This window comes from Rhipicephalus microplus, chromosome 9 (genome assembly GCF_043290135.1).
Source record: "Rhipicephalus microplus isolate Deutch F79 chromosome 9, USDA_Rmic, whole genome shotgun sequence".
Classification (NCBI taxonomy): Eukaryota; Metazoa; Arthropoda; class Arachnida; order Ixodida; family Ixodidae; genus Rhipicephalus; species Rhipicephalus microplus.
Genome location: NC_134708.1, coordinates 39,902,798 through 39,915,428, shown reverse-complemented (window position 1 = coordinate 39,915,428; position 12,631 = coordinate 39,902,798). Strand labels below are relative to the sequence as shown.

The 12,631-nt window shown below is 45.0% G+C and overlaps 1 protein-coding gene across 3 annotated transcripts in view; it reads left to right on the top strand.

Annotated features, from left to right (window-relative positions):
• The first annotated feature begins 1,660 nt into the window (after positions 1–1,660).
• Positions 1,661–12,631, top strand: part of LOC119163731 (uncharacterized) — a 54,421-nt gene continuing 43,450 nt past the window's right edge. The window contains exons 1-2 of one of the 3 annotated variants that reach the window (XM_075873467.1): positions 1,661–1,752; positions 11,771–11,857. In XM_075873467.1, the coding sequence (XP_075729582.1) occupies positions 11,785–11,857 (73 nt within the window). In that variant the 5' untranslated portion in view covers positions 1,661–1,752; positions 11,771–11,784. Of the gene's footprint in view, positions 1,753–1,854; positions 1,978–11,770; positions 11,858–12,631 lie in introns of those variants that run through there. The other 2 variants (XM_075873468.1, XM_037415794.2) reach the window with 2 other exon arrangements.

Genomic DNA, 12,631 nt, shown 5'->3' with positions numbered 1-12,631 from the left:
TCAACAGACAAATATGCACTGGTGCACCGCCTTGACGTGCAAGGTGATGACCAGTTGCTCGACCATGGGACTTGTCGGTGTAGATGTATAGTTGTACACATCCTCCGAAATGTTGGCCCACACGGCCTCCAAGGATTGGCCAAGAATCGGACAATTTAAAACACAATAATTACTCGATTTCATGTCCTGTGCTCGTCCTTCTTTTTTTAATTTTGTTCTAGATGTTGATGCGTATACATGTTCTCTTCACTGACCACATTATCTTCCCGTGTCCTTCCCCTCTCACACGTCACCAAGCAGCATTTCTGATGCAGCAGAGTGTATTCTCTGTGATGGAACCAGCTTCTAAATAATTGCCTCGATTGATATACTGATTGCTTTACACATATACTAATATAATTTTCGCTCGCACGACTCTTACATTGAATTAGGTTTAGTTCAAACAACGGGAGCGATCATGAGAAATAGACTTAGATTAAGGATCAACGCTGTTCAACCTCGTTTGTCCAGGATTGACCATTTTAATTCTGACACCCAATGTCTCATATTTACGCCCATTTGTATTTCTGACGCAGAACCCAATTGAACCTTGGAGCACGACAAACCCGTTAGTACCACCAAGTTTACCTCGATAATCTAGTTTATCAGGCAGCCTTAATTTTTGGGTTCTCTAGTGATGCATAGTCACCTAATAAGTAATTTATATTTTAAAGAAATAAATCATGCATCTTCGTGAGTGTGGTGCTTGGTACAGCTAAACTTTCACTTTTTTTCTCGCTTATTCTTTTACTCGCTTGCTTCCTCTATTTTTTTTTTAATTTTCAATAGTGCTTTTACTTGCGTCACACCAAGTGACCACATCATACGACAGCGTGGGCCCCTAAAGTAAGGCGCACTTAAAAACTGGTGTCATTTCTCTCAGATTTGACCTGCGTCCGCCGTGGTAATGTAAAAGGTTACGGTGTTCAGCCGCTGACCCAAAGGTCGCGAGTTCGATTCCGGCCGTGGCAGTCGCATTTAAATGAAGGTGAAATGGCGGAGGCCCGTGTAGTGTGTGATTTCATTGCTCATTGAGGAACGCCAGATGGTCAAAAATTTCGGGAGTCCTTCACCGCGTCGTCTCCCATAATCCTACCGCGGTTTTGGGACGCTAAACTCCAAATATTATTATTACTTTTAACCCGTGACTGTACGTCATTCCGGCCTGTAGTGCAATTCTGGACATTGTCGAATTCCGCCATGTTGTCAGCTTCCACCATCGATCGATGCCGATTGGCCAAGTGAGCTGCTACGACCTCTCTGATTGGCTCGAATCGAGGCCATTACAAAATTTGACAATATGGCGGAATTAGACAGTGTCCATAATAGAACCCCCGAAGAATATTCCGAGTGAAACCCACCTTCCCCCATTAAGCGAGAAACTGAAATGGGGAGGTCATACGAACAAAAAAAAAAACAATGAATAGAGCGATAACTGATAAGAACACTGCACGGGCGTTTTTTTCTTCACGTACTTGAACAATGTTATCGTCACGGACCCCGCTCGGGCGTGTGGACGTTCGGCGTGCACGGGAACCAGGTTATCCGAGCGCCGAGCAAACATACGGTTTCCGAGATAGCGCGGAGATATCGGCAAATGCGTGTGATCAAGGGAGGGGGGCGTTCTTTTTTGTCGATCGATCTTTGGTGGTAGGTGTAGTACCGTAAGCAGTCCTGGACTCCGCGGGCTGACATCGGACGGTGACGGACTCCGTAAGTTCAGAACGCCGGTTTCAATCAGTATTTTCCTTTATACATATATATGTACATTGGTTGCAACAACAACTGCCACAAACGCAAGGCCCCATCCGAAAAGTGGTTCTAAGAGAGAAAGGAAGAGAAAAGTGAGTCCCGTAACTGTCTGCATCACGGTGCGACACCTCAACAGTATAGTAGCTCACATCCATTCCTCTTCGCTGTATCGTCTATAGTGTTTTGGTGAGTACACAAAACGTACGAGCTGCGAATACACCGATGCTCGCACCTTTTCACTGCAGTCGCATGCCTACAGTCTACTTCGTGAGGTCATTCTGAGATTTGTACACGGCAAAACCGCAATATGACCCTGAGGCGCGGAAGTGCAGGAACTCCGGGTTGATTTTTTTTCTTCCCTGGTGTTGTCAAGGGGTACCTAAATATAGGTACACGTGTGCTTCGGGAATGCGGTGTAATAAATGTGTCGTTAACGTAGAACTCGAGATTAGAGACAGAGTCCTGCACATGAATTTTTCAAGAGCGTACATTTTTACGAAGAAACAATAAGTTTAAAAATTTTAAGTTTTCTGCTAGTTTTCGATTCTCAGTGACCTTTCATTAGTGACCGCGTATTTAAAGCATCTATGAGACAGAGAGAAAAGAGGAGGCGAAGACTATTATGTTCTAGCACTGGCAGAGCGATCTTCGAAATGACAATATATATTGGAGTAGAGACGGGCAGCGGCTCCATGGTATTTCGCGCGCATAGTCACTAGTTTATTGTTCCTCCTCCGGTAGGCAATTCAACGGGGTCAATCAGAGCGATGGGTGATTAAGAGGGGCTGCGGGTGACATATCCCTCGCCACTCACCTTGTAGTGAAGCCCAAAGACTGAGAATCACGCCGGATCAACTGTCAACTCTATAATAGAGGATTAGCTGCCTCAGAGAGGTTGACCTAAGTTTCTACACAGGTGAACCTTTGTTTTCCAAAACATGTATGGCATTGTCGTCCCTGGCGTGCAGGTTTGAAAAAAATTGTAGACTACGCCACATATTCGTGCAGAATGTCGCGTGCACGCAAGTGAATCGTGAGTTTAAATGTGTTTCCATGAACTGCAAATGATCGCACGTGTGGTGCATTTGTGACCACAAGAATTTGCAACATGTGTAGGACACAATCGTGAGGTAGTCGTCTTGCAAGCTGCAGGAAGTGGTCCTACTTTTCTTTTCATTTTTATTAGGGAGGAGGTGGGTGGCGTTTGGGTACATAAGCTAACCGGGGAGGCTGGAACAAAGCATGAACTAGAGGAAAACCTGGAAAAATGAAACGTCTCATTGGAGAACCTGTTCGGTATTACTCGCACTCGAAATCAACTTCGACGTATGCAGTGACAAAAAAAAATTCAAATAAGACGTCACAAAGCGCATCAGTTTTCTCAAGCTATATCTCGCGAGTGCAAGTTCCAATAAAAAGAATAAGCTCTGAAATTATCATTTCGGCTTCATGTTAACTGTGCAAGACGAGATCATGCTTGCGCTAGGCGCATCGCCGTAAGCGAAAAAATTAAAAAAAATTGGGGGACCCCTAAGCTTCGTTTTTAAGAGTTGAACGCGATACCTGAACCCGGTCCCCAATGCACCCTTCAACCGTTAAGTGCATACTTATAACATGTTTTGGTACATACACACGTACACACACAAACAAGCACACAGTAGATTGGACCAGCGCACACTATTATCACCGAATGGGCTTGTTTTCGTCGTGACACCTGTCAAACAAAATGCGTTGAAGGGGCCCTGAAACACTTTTTCAAGTAACCATGGGATGAATTTACTAGAAGAGCTTATTGCCTCACGAATTCAACGCCACAAAAAAAATTTAGGAATCCGTTCAGTGCGAGTGGAGTTACAAAGATTTGTCGCATGCTGCAATTGAATTATCTCTTCTCTCGTCCAGACGAAAGCGCTGGAAGTTAAGCAGAGAGGGGTGGCAGGGCAAAAAAACTGCCGTGCCTCGTGACCTTGAGCACTTTTTTTTCTTCGAATGCGCGGCTTTTTCAGTGTGATTGCGCGCACACGCGTGGACAAGTCGCGGCCTCCCGCGGCTATCTCGGTAACTTGATTTTTCGGTCACAGACGCACGGACGATTTTTCGCTCACAACCAACGGGGTCGACGCCGGTGGCTGGTTTTCTGTGACACAAGCTCTTTAATGCTATCGCGTTAAAAAGCAAACCAAAAGAGCGTGTCTCCATTAAGCCTAACTTCGTACTGACTGTGACCTAAGTCGTAACGGTACATTACTGTACATTAGGTATACTCCATGCATCGTGGAAGGAAACTACGTGTTAAAATTTCTGAGACAGCGAAAAACAGGCGTACTGGAGCTCTTTCAAGAGCATCAAGAAGCTGTACAAAGGGTAACTCATATGGCTTCCTCAGAAAGAAATAGTCCCAGCAGAAAAAAATTCGTCCTCGTCCCGGGCATCAAACTCGGGACGAACGTCTTTTTATTTGGGTATAACCTGTAAAAACTGTGCTACAGCTATAATTCAGCCAATAAGATATTAGAAATGAGGTGTGAGGCGGCACTTTGAAACAATGAAGTACGGATACATTAAGTATGCTAAAATGTTTCCTCCAAGCATCGGCGAGATTGAGGACAGTTCACGAAAAGAAACAGCTGGAGAGAGCAGCTCGATGACGCTACTGCGATGATGATGATGTCGTTCATACCAATATTATGTGCATTGGCGTACAACTCAGTCACTCAGTCAGCCTGAGTACATTGGGTTTTTCAGACATTTATAGTAGGCTGTGGCGTGTCACCCATCTCTTACATATATATTCTCCTGTCTTTATTGCTCTATGTTGCGCAGTTGCCAATGCCAGCTATGGCCTCTGTTGTGTCAAAATATTACCGTTTTTTAGCCACAATAAATGTTGCGTACCTCGATCATTTGCCGACCGTTTAATATTTTTTACATCTCTCTCTCCTTATTCTTTTCATCTTCATGTTTTCTCCCTCTATGTAATCCTTTCCCATTGCAAGTTAGCAAATTTGGCATCATTTTTTTATTAATAATGCGCTCATTATTTTGCGTCTTGTTCATATACAGCTCTCGATCTCTATCTGTTATCTCTTTCCACCATTATCTTTCCGTGATGCAACTTTCTCTACGTTGCAGATTTGCACAGGAAGTGAACCGTACAAAGGTAACACCCACACCCGAACCAATTATGACATATGTAAGCACACAAAGATCTTTTGAAGCCATTCCCAATGTAATTATCATTATCTTTGATTCTTAATCACTTTTCAATAGAACGTTCGTTTTCAGGCTTCACGGTGGTTGGATATATCCCTCTTTGATAATAGGCTTCGACGAAAGCTTCACTACGCGTTTCTTTTAATACGTGCATACTCAAAAGTTGCTAAAGAATGTGCCATTTTCTTAAACTGATCACTAATTAAAGTCTGTTTGAAGGCTCAGAATTGGCATTTCTCTCTTCACAAGAAACGAAAACGTAAAGAACTCCATTCACTGTTCGGGGCGCCTTCTTTCTTTCTTTCTTTCTTTCTTTCTTTCTTTCTTTCTTTCTTTCTTTCTTTCTTTCTTTCTTTCTTTCTTTCTTTCTTTCTTTCTTTCTTTCTTCCTTCCTTCCTTTCTTTCTTTCTTTCTTTCTTTTTTTCTTTCTTGCTTTTCTTTCTTCCTTTTCTTTCTTTCTTTCTTTCTTTCACTCTTTCTTTATTTCTTTCTTTCTTTATCTAATTCTTGTTTTTCGGCGAGACTCCACCTATAATAAAACAGCAACGTAGGTACTTAGATTTTCAAAGAACGTGGTTGTTTGATGCTTCCAGAAACCAATTCCACATTTCGAATTTACCGGTCAAAGAGAAATACGTGAAAGAACTTCTCGTCCCTTGCCAATTCTTTGTAATTTTTATTCATTCATTCATTCGTTCATTCATTCCTTTCTGAAAATGTTTATCAGTAATTCCTTGGCTTTGTAACGATGCAATGTTATTAAACAAAGTACACACACACACACACACGCACACACACACGCACGCACACACACACACACACACACACACACAAAGAGAGAGAGAGAGAGAGATAAATCGTAAAAACCGAAATAAAAACAGTGTAGCAAGAATTTAGAAAAAAAAAGAAGGGGAGCATGGACGAGTTATTCAAGGCGAAAAAATTAGGCACGGGCAAATGCAACAGCCAGCAATCCATCGATCCAGACAGTGATCCACCCTCACGTGATTCTAGCACTTCGCCCAGCGGTCTAATCGTTTTGTCCGAGCTCCTTGTCGATAAGATTGATTGATGATTGATAAGTGGGGTTTAACGTCCCAAAACTACTATATGATTATGAGAGACGCCGTAGTGGAGGGCTCCGGAAATTTAGACCACCTGGGGTTCTTTAACGTGCACCCAAATCTGAGCACACGGGCCTACAACATTTCCGCCTCCATCGGAAATGCAGCCGCCGCAGCCGGGATTCGAACCCGCGCCCTGCGGGTCAGCAGCCGAGTACCTTAGCCACTAGACCACCGCGGCGGGGCAATAAAAAAAAATTGTCGATAAGAGCTTCCTCAGTCACAAAACCTGCCCCGCCCACTCCTTTAAGCATTTGCGTCGCTTCCCCCTTTCCACCAGATATGAAGTCTATAGGCATTGTTTTCTTGTTTACTCTGGTCCTAACATAAAGGAATTCTGAGGCGTGCGCACACGGACACAACAGATGTGAACGGGACAACACAAGCGCGGTCTATTCTGTCTCTTGTTCTCAACTCTTGTGCACGTGTTTGCACACCTTACCTTCCTTTATGATGAATCCTTACCAACTAGCCAACCTTCTATCCTTTCGTACTCTCGTCTTATCATTCCTCGCCCCACTTAAAAAAAAAGCACCTACAACAACAAGCACTAACAACAACAACAACGACGACGACGATGACGACGACAACAACAACAGCAAGATTTTAAGAAGAAGAAGAAGAAGAAGAAGAAGAAGAAGAAGAAGAAGAAGAAGAAGAAGAAGAAGAAGAAGAAGAAGAAGAAGAAGAAGAAGAAGAAGAAGAAGAAGAAGAAGAAGAAGAAGAAGAAGAAGAAGAAGAAGAAGAAGAAGAAGAAGAAGAAGAAGAAGAAGAAGAAGAAGAAGAAGAAGAAGAAGAAGAAGAAGAAGAAGAAGAAGAAGAAGAAGAAGAAGAAGAAGAAGAAGAAGAAGAAGAAGAAGAAGAAGAAGAAGAAGAAGAAGAAGAAGAAGAAGAAGAAGAAGAAGAAGAAGAAGAAGAAGAAGAAGAAGAAGAAGAAGAAGAAGAAGAAGAAGAAGAAGAAGAAAGCGCTCTCTATCTAGCGTTGCTTCAAAGATTTTAAGAAGTTAGGCAATACACACAGACCATAATTTAACTTTCATGTCCTTCTAGGACATATATATTCTCTGGCTCCAAATGCCTGCATGTGGATTTCAATGCCTATAGTAGAGTGTAGCAACCCCTCCATTCAATGTTCCCCTTGAAAGGAATGTAGATAAGAACACAAAAAAGGCGATACGTTTTTTCCACAGATAAGCGCGGGGCGTCAGCGTCCCACATCAGTTGCCGCTCCATTTCCGTTGTGATTATAATCTCCCTGGAGAGTTCCTCGTGAAATCGACACCGTGCTCGTATTGTTCTACGCTTTCGGTACGCCTCCCCCACCCCGGTACACGTGGCACAAAAGGGTTGTGGCATGTGGCTAAATTACTACTTTGAATCCGTGGTGTTTGCGCATTTCTCCGCTACGATATGATTACGAGCCACGCCGTCGGTCGAGGGTTACACTCCGTAATTAACTTCGACTTCACTCGCATGCAATTGAATGTAAATCTACGGGAGTTTCCTTCCTGCTTGGCGCCTGTGTAACGTATATTAAGAAAGAAAATAAAAGAAAGAAGAAAGACAGAAAGAAAGAAATAAAGGAAGAAAGAAAGAAAGAAAGAAAGGAAAAAGAAAGGAAGACAAGAAAGAAAGAAAGAAAGAAAGAAAGAAAGAAAGAAAGAAAGAGAGAGAGAAAGAAAGAAAGAAAGAAAGCGGGAATCGTTACGAAAAGGTCACCTATTTATTTTGTATACAGTTGTCTGCAGAGGACAAGTACCAGAAGGACGGTAGCTGCACCTTTGTGTATCTCGTTCAGCCCTCGCCTTCTATAGACGCGCCCAAAAAGCAGGACTCCTAAACTGCTGGCAGTTTTACTCATTCACCTATTTTCTCCTCCTGGCCATCGATGCTGTTCTTCTAGTAGTAGTAGTAGTAGTAGTAGTAGTAGTAGTAGTAGTAGTAGTAGTAGTAGTAGTAGTAGTAGTATTGATGTTCTTATTGTTGTTGTTGTTGTTGTTGTCGTAGCTTTACGGTGAAGCTGTACACCTCAGCCCCCTAGTGGTTTCGCCTGCATGTGGTCAGAAGACACAAAATTCCAGGCTCCGGTAACTTTCACCACATAACCTCGTTTTTCTTGCTGAGAGAGTTGTCCCTATTTTTGGGTATACTTGGGAAGCACGGACCGCAGCGGGCGAGTCGGTAATTCATCTTAACTGAGTTGCGCGAAAAAATTGAAGTACACAAGGAAGACACCTGGACGCAGCCAACACCTCCTAGAAAAAGTATGCCTGGAACGCCGCTCTCTTTTTCGATAGGGAGCTTCCTGCCAGCGCGCAATCTCGGAGGCCATGCCTGCTGCCGCGTGTTGCGACCGTTCGCCGCGTGTGAACGCTCGCCTCCGCACTGCTCCATCACGTGACATTATACCGTACCGCTCTGTCACGTGACATCACAGCTGCTCGGAGGCAACTGTGAGAGCATTGCTGTGTTTGCAGGGGCTGGCCGCCAGAGGCGTTCGCCTTCGTAGCGGACCGGAGGGGGAGGGTAAAATCAGAGGTTAAAACAGCACGTTCGGGGCTCACGTTCGAGGCATAATTTTTTAGGAAGCATTGACACAGCGCACTCCTTTATACTTGCCGATGTAAGAAAAACGAGGTTATGCGGCGAAAGTTACAGACTGGAGTTTTTTTCGAAACAACGCACTTTACAGCATGTGGCACCCCGCAGTTTTCCGATCCCAGTGTCTATTTTGTGATGCGGTGGCTAACTTAGTTCACAAGGCGTGGACATGTCGAAGTCGAAACGATGGTTCCCACACTGTAGAATCCTGGTAGGCCCTGCTCCGCAGCCTGGACCCAACATTCAGCATGACATTATCAGCCAACCCCTTTGCTGCTGCCCTGTCCCAAGGGATTCCGGCCGACAGCTAGGGGCGACGATCCATGTCTGACGTAATTGACCAACTTTTAGAGCGAAAGTTGTTGTGAGATAACAGCTCATGTCACGCGCAGTAAGGTCCCTAGATTGTTTCATCTAGGGACCTTAACGCGCAGTTGTCGTCACCGCCACCGCCGGCGGCGTCCGTAACCGCATCCCGCGAAATTAGAAGAAAAAAAAAAACTGGCACCAAAGACACAGTGCGGCTCGATTCCCGGGTCTCCACCTCCACCTCGTAACGTTGTGCTGATTTTAAAGTGACATATCAACATTTCTCATTAGTGCTTCGCATATAATCGATTCTCACTGTTTGTGGAATCGGCCACTTTTTTTTGCAGTTTTTCTTTTCTCCCTCCAGGCCACTTAACCGACAGACGATCGTGCTCCCGTTCTTCTCAGCTATCAGATGAGCGCGCTCCTTGCATTACGCGGTGGAAGGGCATTCTGAGAGGTGGACAGACGAGCCGATGAACGCGTTTTCGCTGTTAACTCGTGCGCGCCTGAAACACCAAGACTACCTGCGTGTGGAGTAAGGGCCCTTGAACAATGGAAGCCAAACGGCACATCTTTCTTTGCAATAAGTCACCCCGGCGCGGTGGTCTAGTGGCTAAGGTACTCGGCTGCTGACCCGCAGGGCGCGGGTTCGAATCCCGGCTGCGACGGCTGCATTTCCGATGGAGGCGGAAATGTTGTATTCCCGTGCGCTCAGATTTGGGTGCACGTTAAAGAACCCCAGGTGGTCTAAATTTCCGGAGCCCTCCACTACGGCGTCTCTCGTAATCATATGGTGGTTTTGGGACGTTAAACCCCACATATCAATCAATCTTTGCAATAAGTCATCAATACAGAGCTCAGTATTTGTTTCACTAAAGGGAACCACAAAAGTAAGCTTTGAAACCGCATGCTGGGTGATAAGACAGCTGCGAATGATAAGCTCACCCTTCCCCGCGTTTTCGGCAGCGATTAGGTGGCAGCTGCTTTGCACTTCACACTAGGCCTTCGATGACATCGAACGGTCTTTCCTTCTCGCCGCGTGTGTTTCCCACTTTCATATATCAAAGGGGGACTCGCTTATCAACTCGCTCAGTTCATTCTAAAATGTCGTGGGTAGACCACGAAAATGAAAGACACTACAAGTACAGTATATGAATACAGCGCTCGACGAAAGGAAGAAATTCATCTTGCTGAGAACGGTCGCAATTATCACAAAGCAATCACCGCCACTACCATTACTCTCAAGTAATAGCCCACCCCGCCTGTCACTTTTTGCGTGAGTGGCGTTTGATACGGCTTTGCTGATACAGCTCCGCGGATCGGGATGTCGGCGAGTTTATTTTGGTTTAGGGGCGGAGTACCTTATGGTCTAGGCTTGTCCGCTGTTCGGGCACAGTGCATGCAAAGTACCCACTATACACTCACCGTATGTCCATCACGACACAGCACAGGCAAGGTATACCACGCCCATAGTAACTTTCGGTAAGTGGGGTGGCGACCACTATGCCAATATGCCACTATGCCGTTCTGCTGATAAGCGAGGTACCAGCTACAAATCTGTAAAGCATTATGTGCACACTGTGCTGTGGCTGTCCCACCCACCCCTGTGGATATACCCAATTATAAAAAAAAACGCGCATAGATCTCGTCTTTGCCAACTTCAGCTTACATACCATCGAAGAAGCATTGAATATATTTCACGGACCACAAAACGGTGATAATGAAGGCAAAACGGAACTCAATACAACAGTGCTTCGCCCACTCGTCATGATTGAATGCGGGGAAATGCGTAGATTTTTTTTTTCTTGTTTCTGGTATTTTTCCTCTTCGTTGTTGTTGTTTTCTTACAGTCGTGTACTGCTAATACACGGCTGTCGACTACACTCAGACTCGGCTGCGCGAGTCAGTCGATCACGTTGCATGCGGCTACACTTCGCCGAGTGGTGCAATACATTCATAGCGTGCGAATAAGTCGCTCACTTCACAGCGCATGCTGTGATGAGGGCGACAATATCATCCCGGTTCGTATTGTCTTCCATATGAATCGATGGTGGAGAGGGAACTAGGAGGTTGATATTTTGAAGTCCCAAACATGCAGAGGCACGTACCAAGTACTTCGGTTCCTCGAGCGGTGAGCTTCACGAGGCGCTGCTCACTGTATGTCCGCGTTCACACTGGGTGAGCGAAAGCGTCGAAGAGGCGGAAATCACTTTCCGCACTTGTTCGAGACGTTTACATCGAAGAAATAAACAGATAGGTGGGTTTGGATTGATGATGTTGTAGAAGGCAGAGGTAGAACGAATGCGAATGGTATAAAGAAGACTGTTATACGTTGTCTCATTTTCGGTCTTTGTGTTTGTCCTAACGCTGCCTTTTACATCCTCGTGTCCACATCGGGAGTCGCGCGGCCAACACCGCCGACTTCGTCATTAGCGAACGAAGCGAATGCACGCCACTTCGCATTTGTTTCAAGATTTTCATTTCGTATCCAATTTCATTTCTACATGCACAGCAAGCAGAAGCATGCGTCGGGAAAGAGATGGATGCACGCGTTGAAGTGAAACACACAGCTATTTTTTTTTTTTTGGGGGGGGGGGGGGGTAGGCTTCGGCGTCGTGTGTAGCTTACGTGATGCGTTTAAAGTGAAGTGCTTGGGAATCTTTAATAATCCTCCCAGATCACGAGACACATATAAATCTTTTTCTTTTTTTTGTTTCGATTTGTGGCAGAAATATCCTCCAAGATGCAGCGGTTCTGGACCGCGGCACTACTTTGCGTGGCGCTCACAGGCGTCGCCACACTCGCACAACAGCCTAGTAAGTGCTGACTTACTTTTCGTTTTCTTTCTCCCCCTTTTACCAGCCGTTGACAACTTAGGCACAAAGCTGTTCGTAAATTAAGTTTGCTTATGCGAATAAACAAACTCTCCAGCTAAGATTACTCTAGAGTTTTTAATAACAAAAACAGGCCGTACTTTTCGAGACCCATTGGGTATAATCTTCAGGAGGTGACTTTCCAGCCGTCTCCGAAGCTAGCAACTTTTATTAGTGGTTGCCAACGTTTTAAAAAACGTTAGTGGTTGCCTCTCAAGTGTTATGTCACTAGGGGGACGACCAATAGTCGCTACCAAAAGTCGCTAGCTTTGGAGCCGGCTGGAAAGTCACCTCCTGAAGACGATACCCAATGGGTCTCGAAAAGTAGGACCGGTTATCATTATTAAAAAACTCTAGAATAAACGCGGCTGGAGAGCCTGTTCGTTCGTATAATTTCACCCAGCCAGACACATCTCTGTCAAGTATGTTTGCCTTTAATGTTAGCCCAAGTGAGACCAGACTAAAGCGAGTTAATATTTAATTTCAGAAGATCATCGACAAGTTCGATCGTCCTTAATGCCTCTCAAAGATGGACACATAAAATAAGGTAGTTCATTCGGGAACGGGGTCATAGTTAGACGCCCAAGTTTACGCAGCAGAGTGCTGGCGAGCATTGGAAACGACAGCGAGCGAACGCTTATTGGCACGAGAATTCGCCGCGTCCTGTGGAGATAATTCACAGGGATTACTCGCAATGTTAAAAAAGGAAGGGAGATA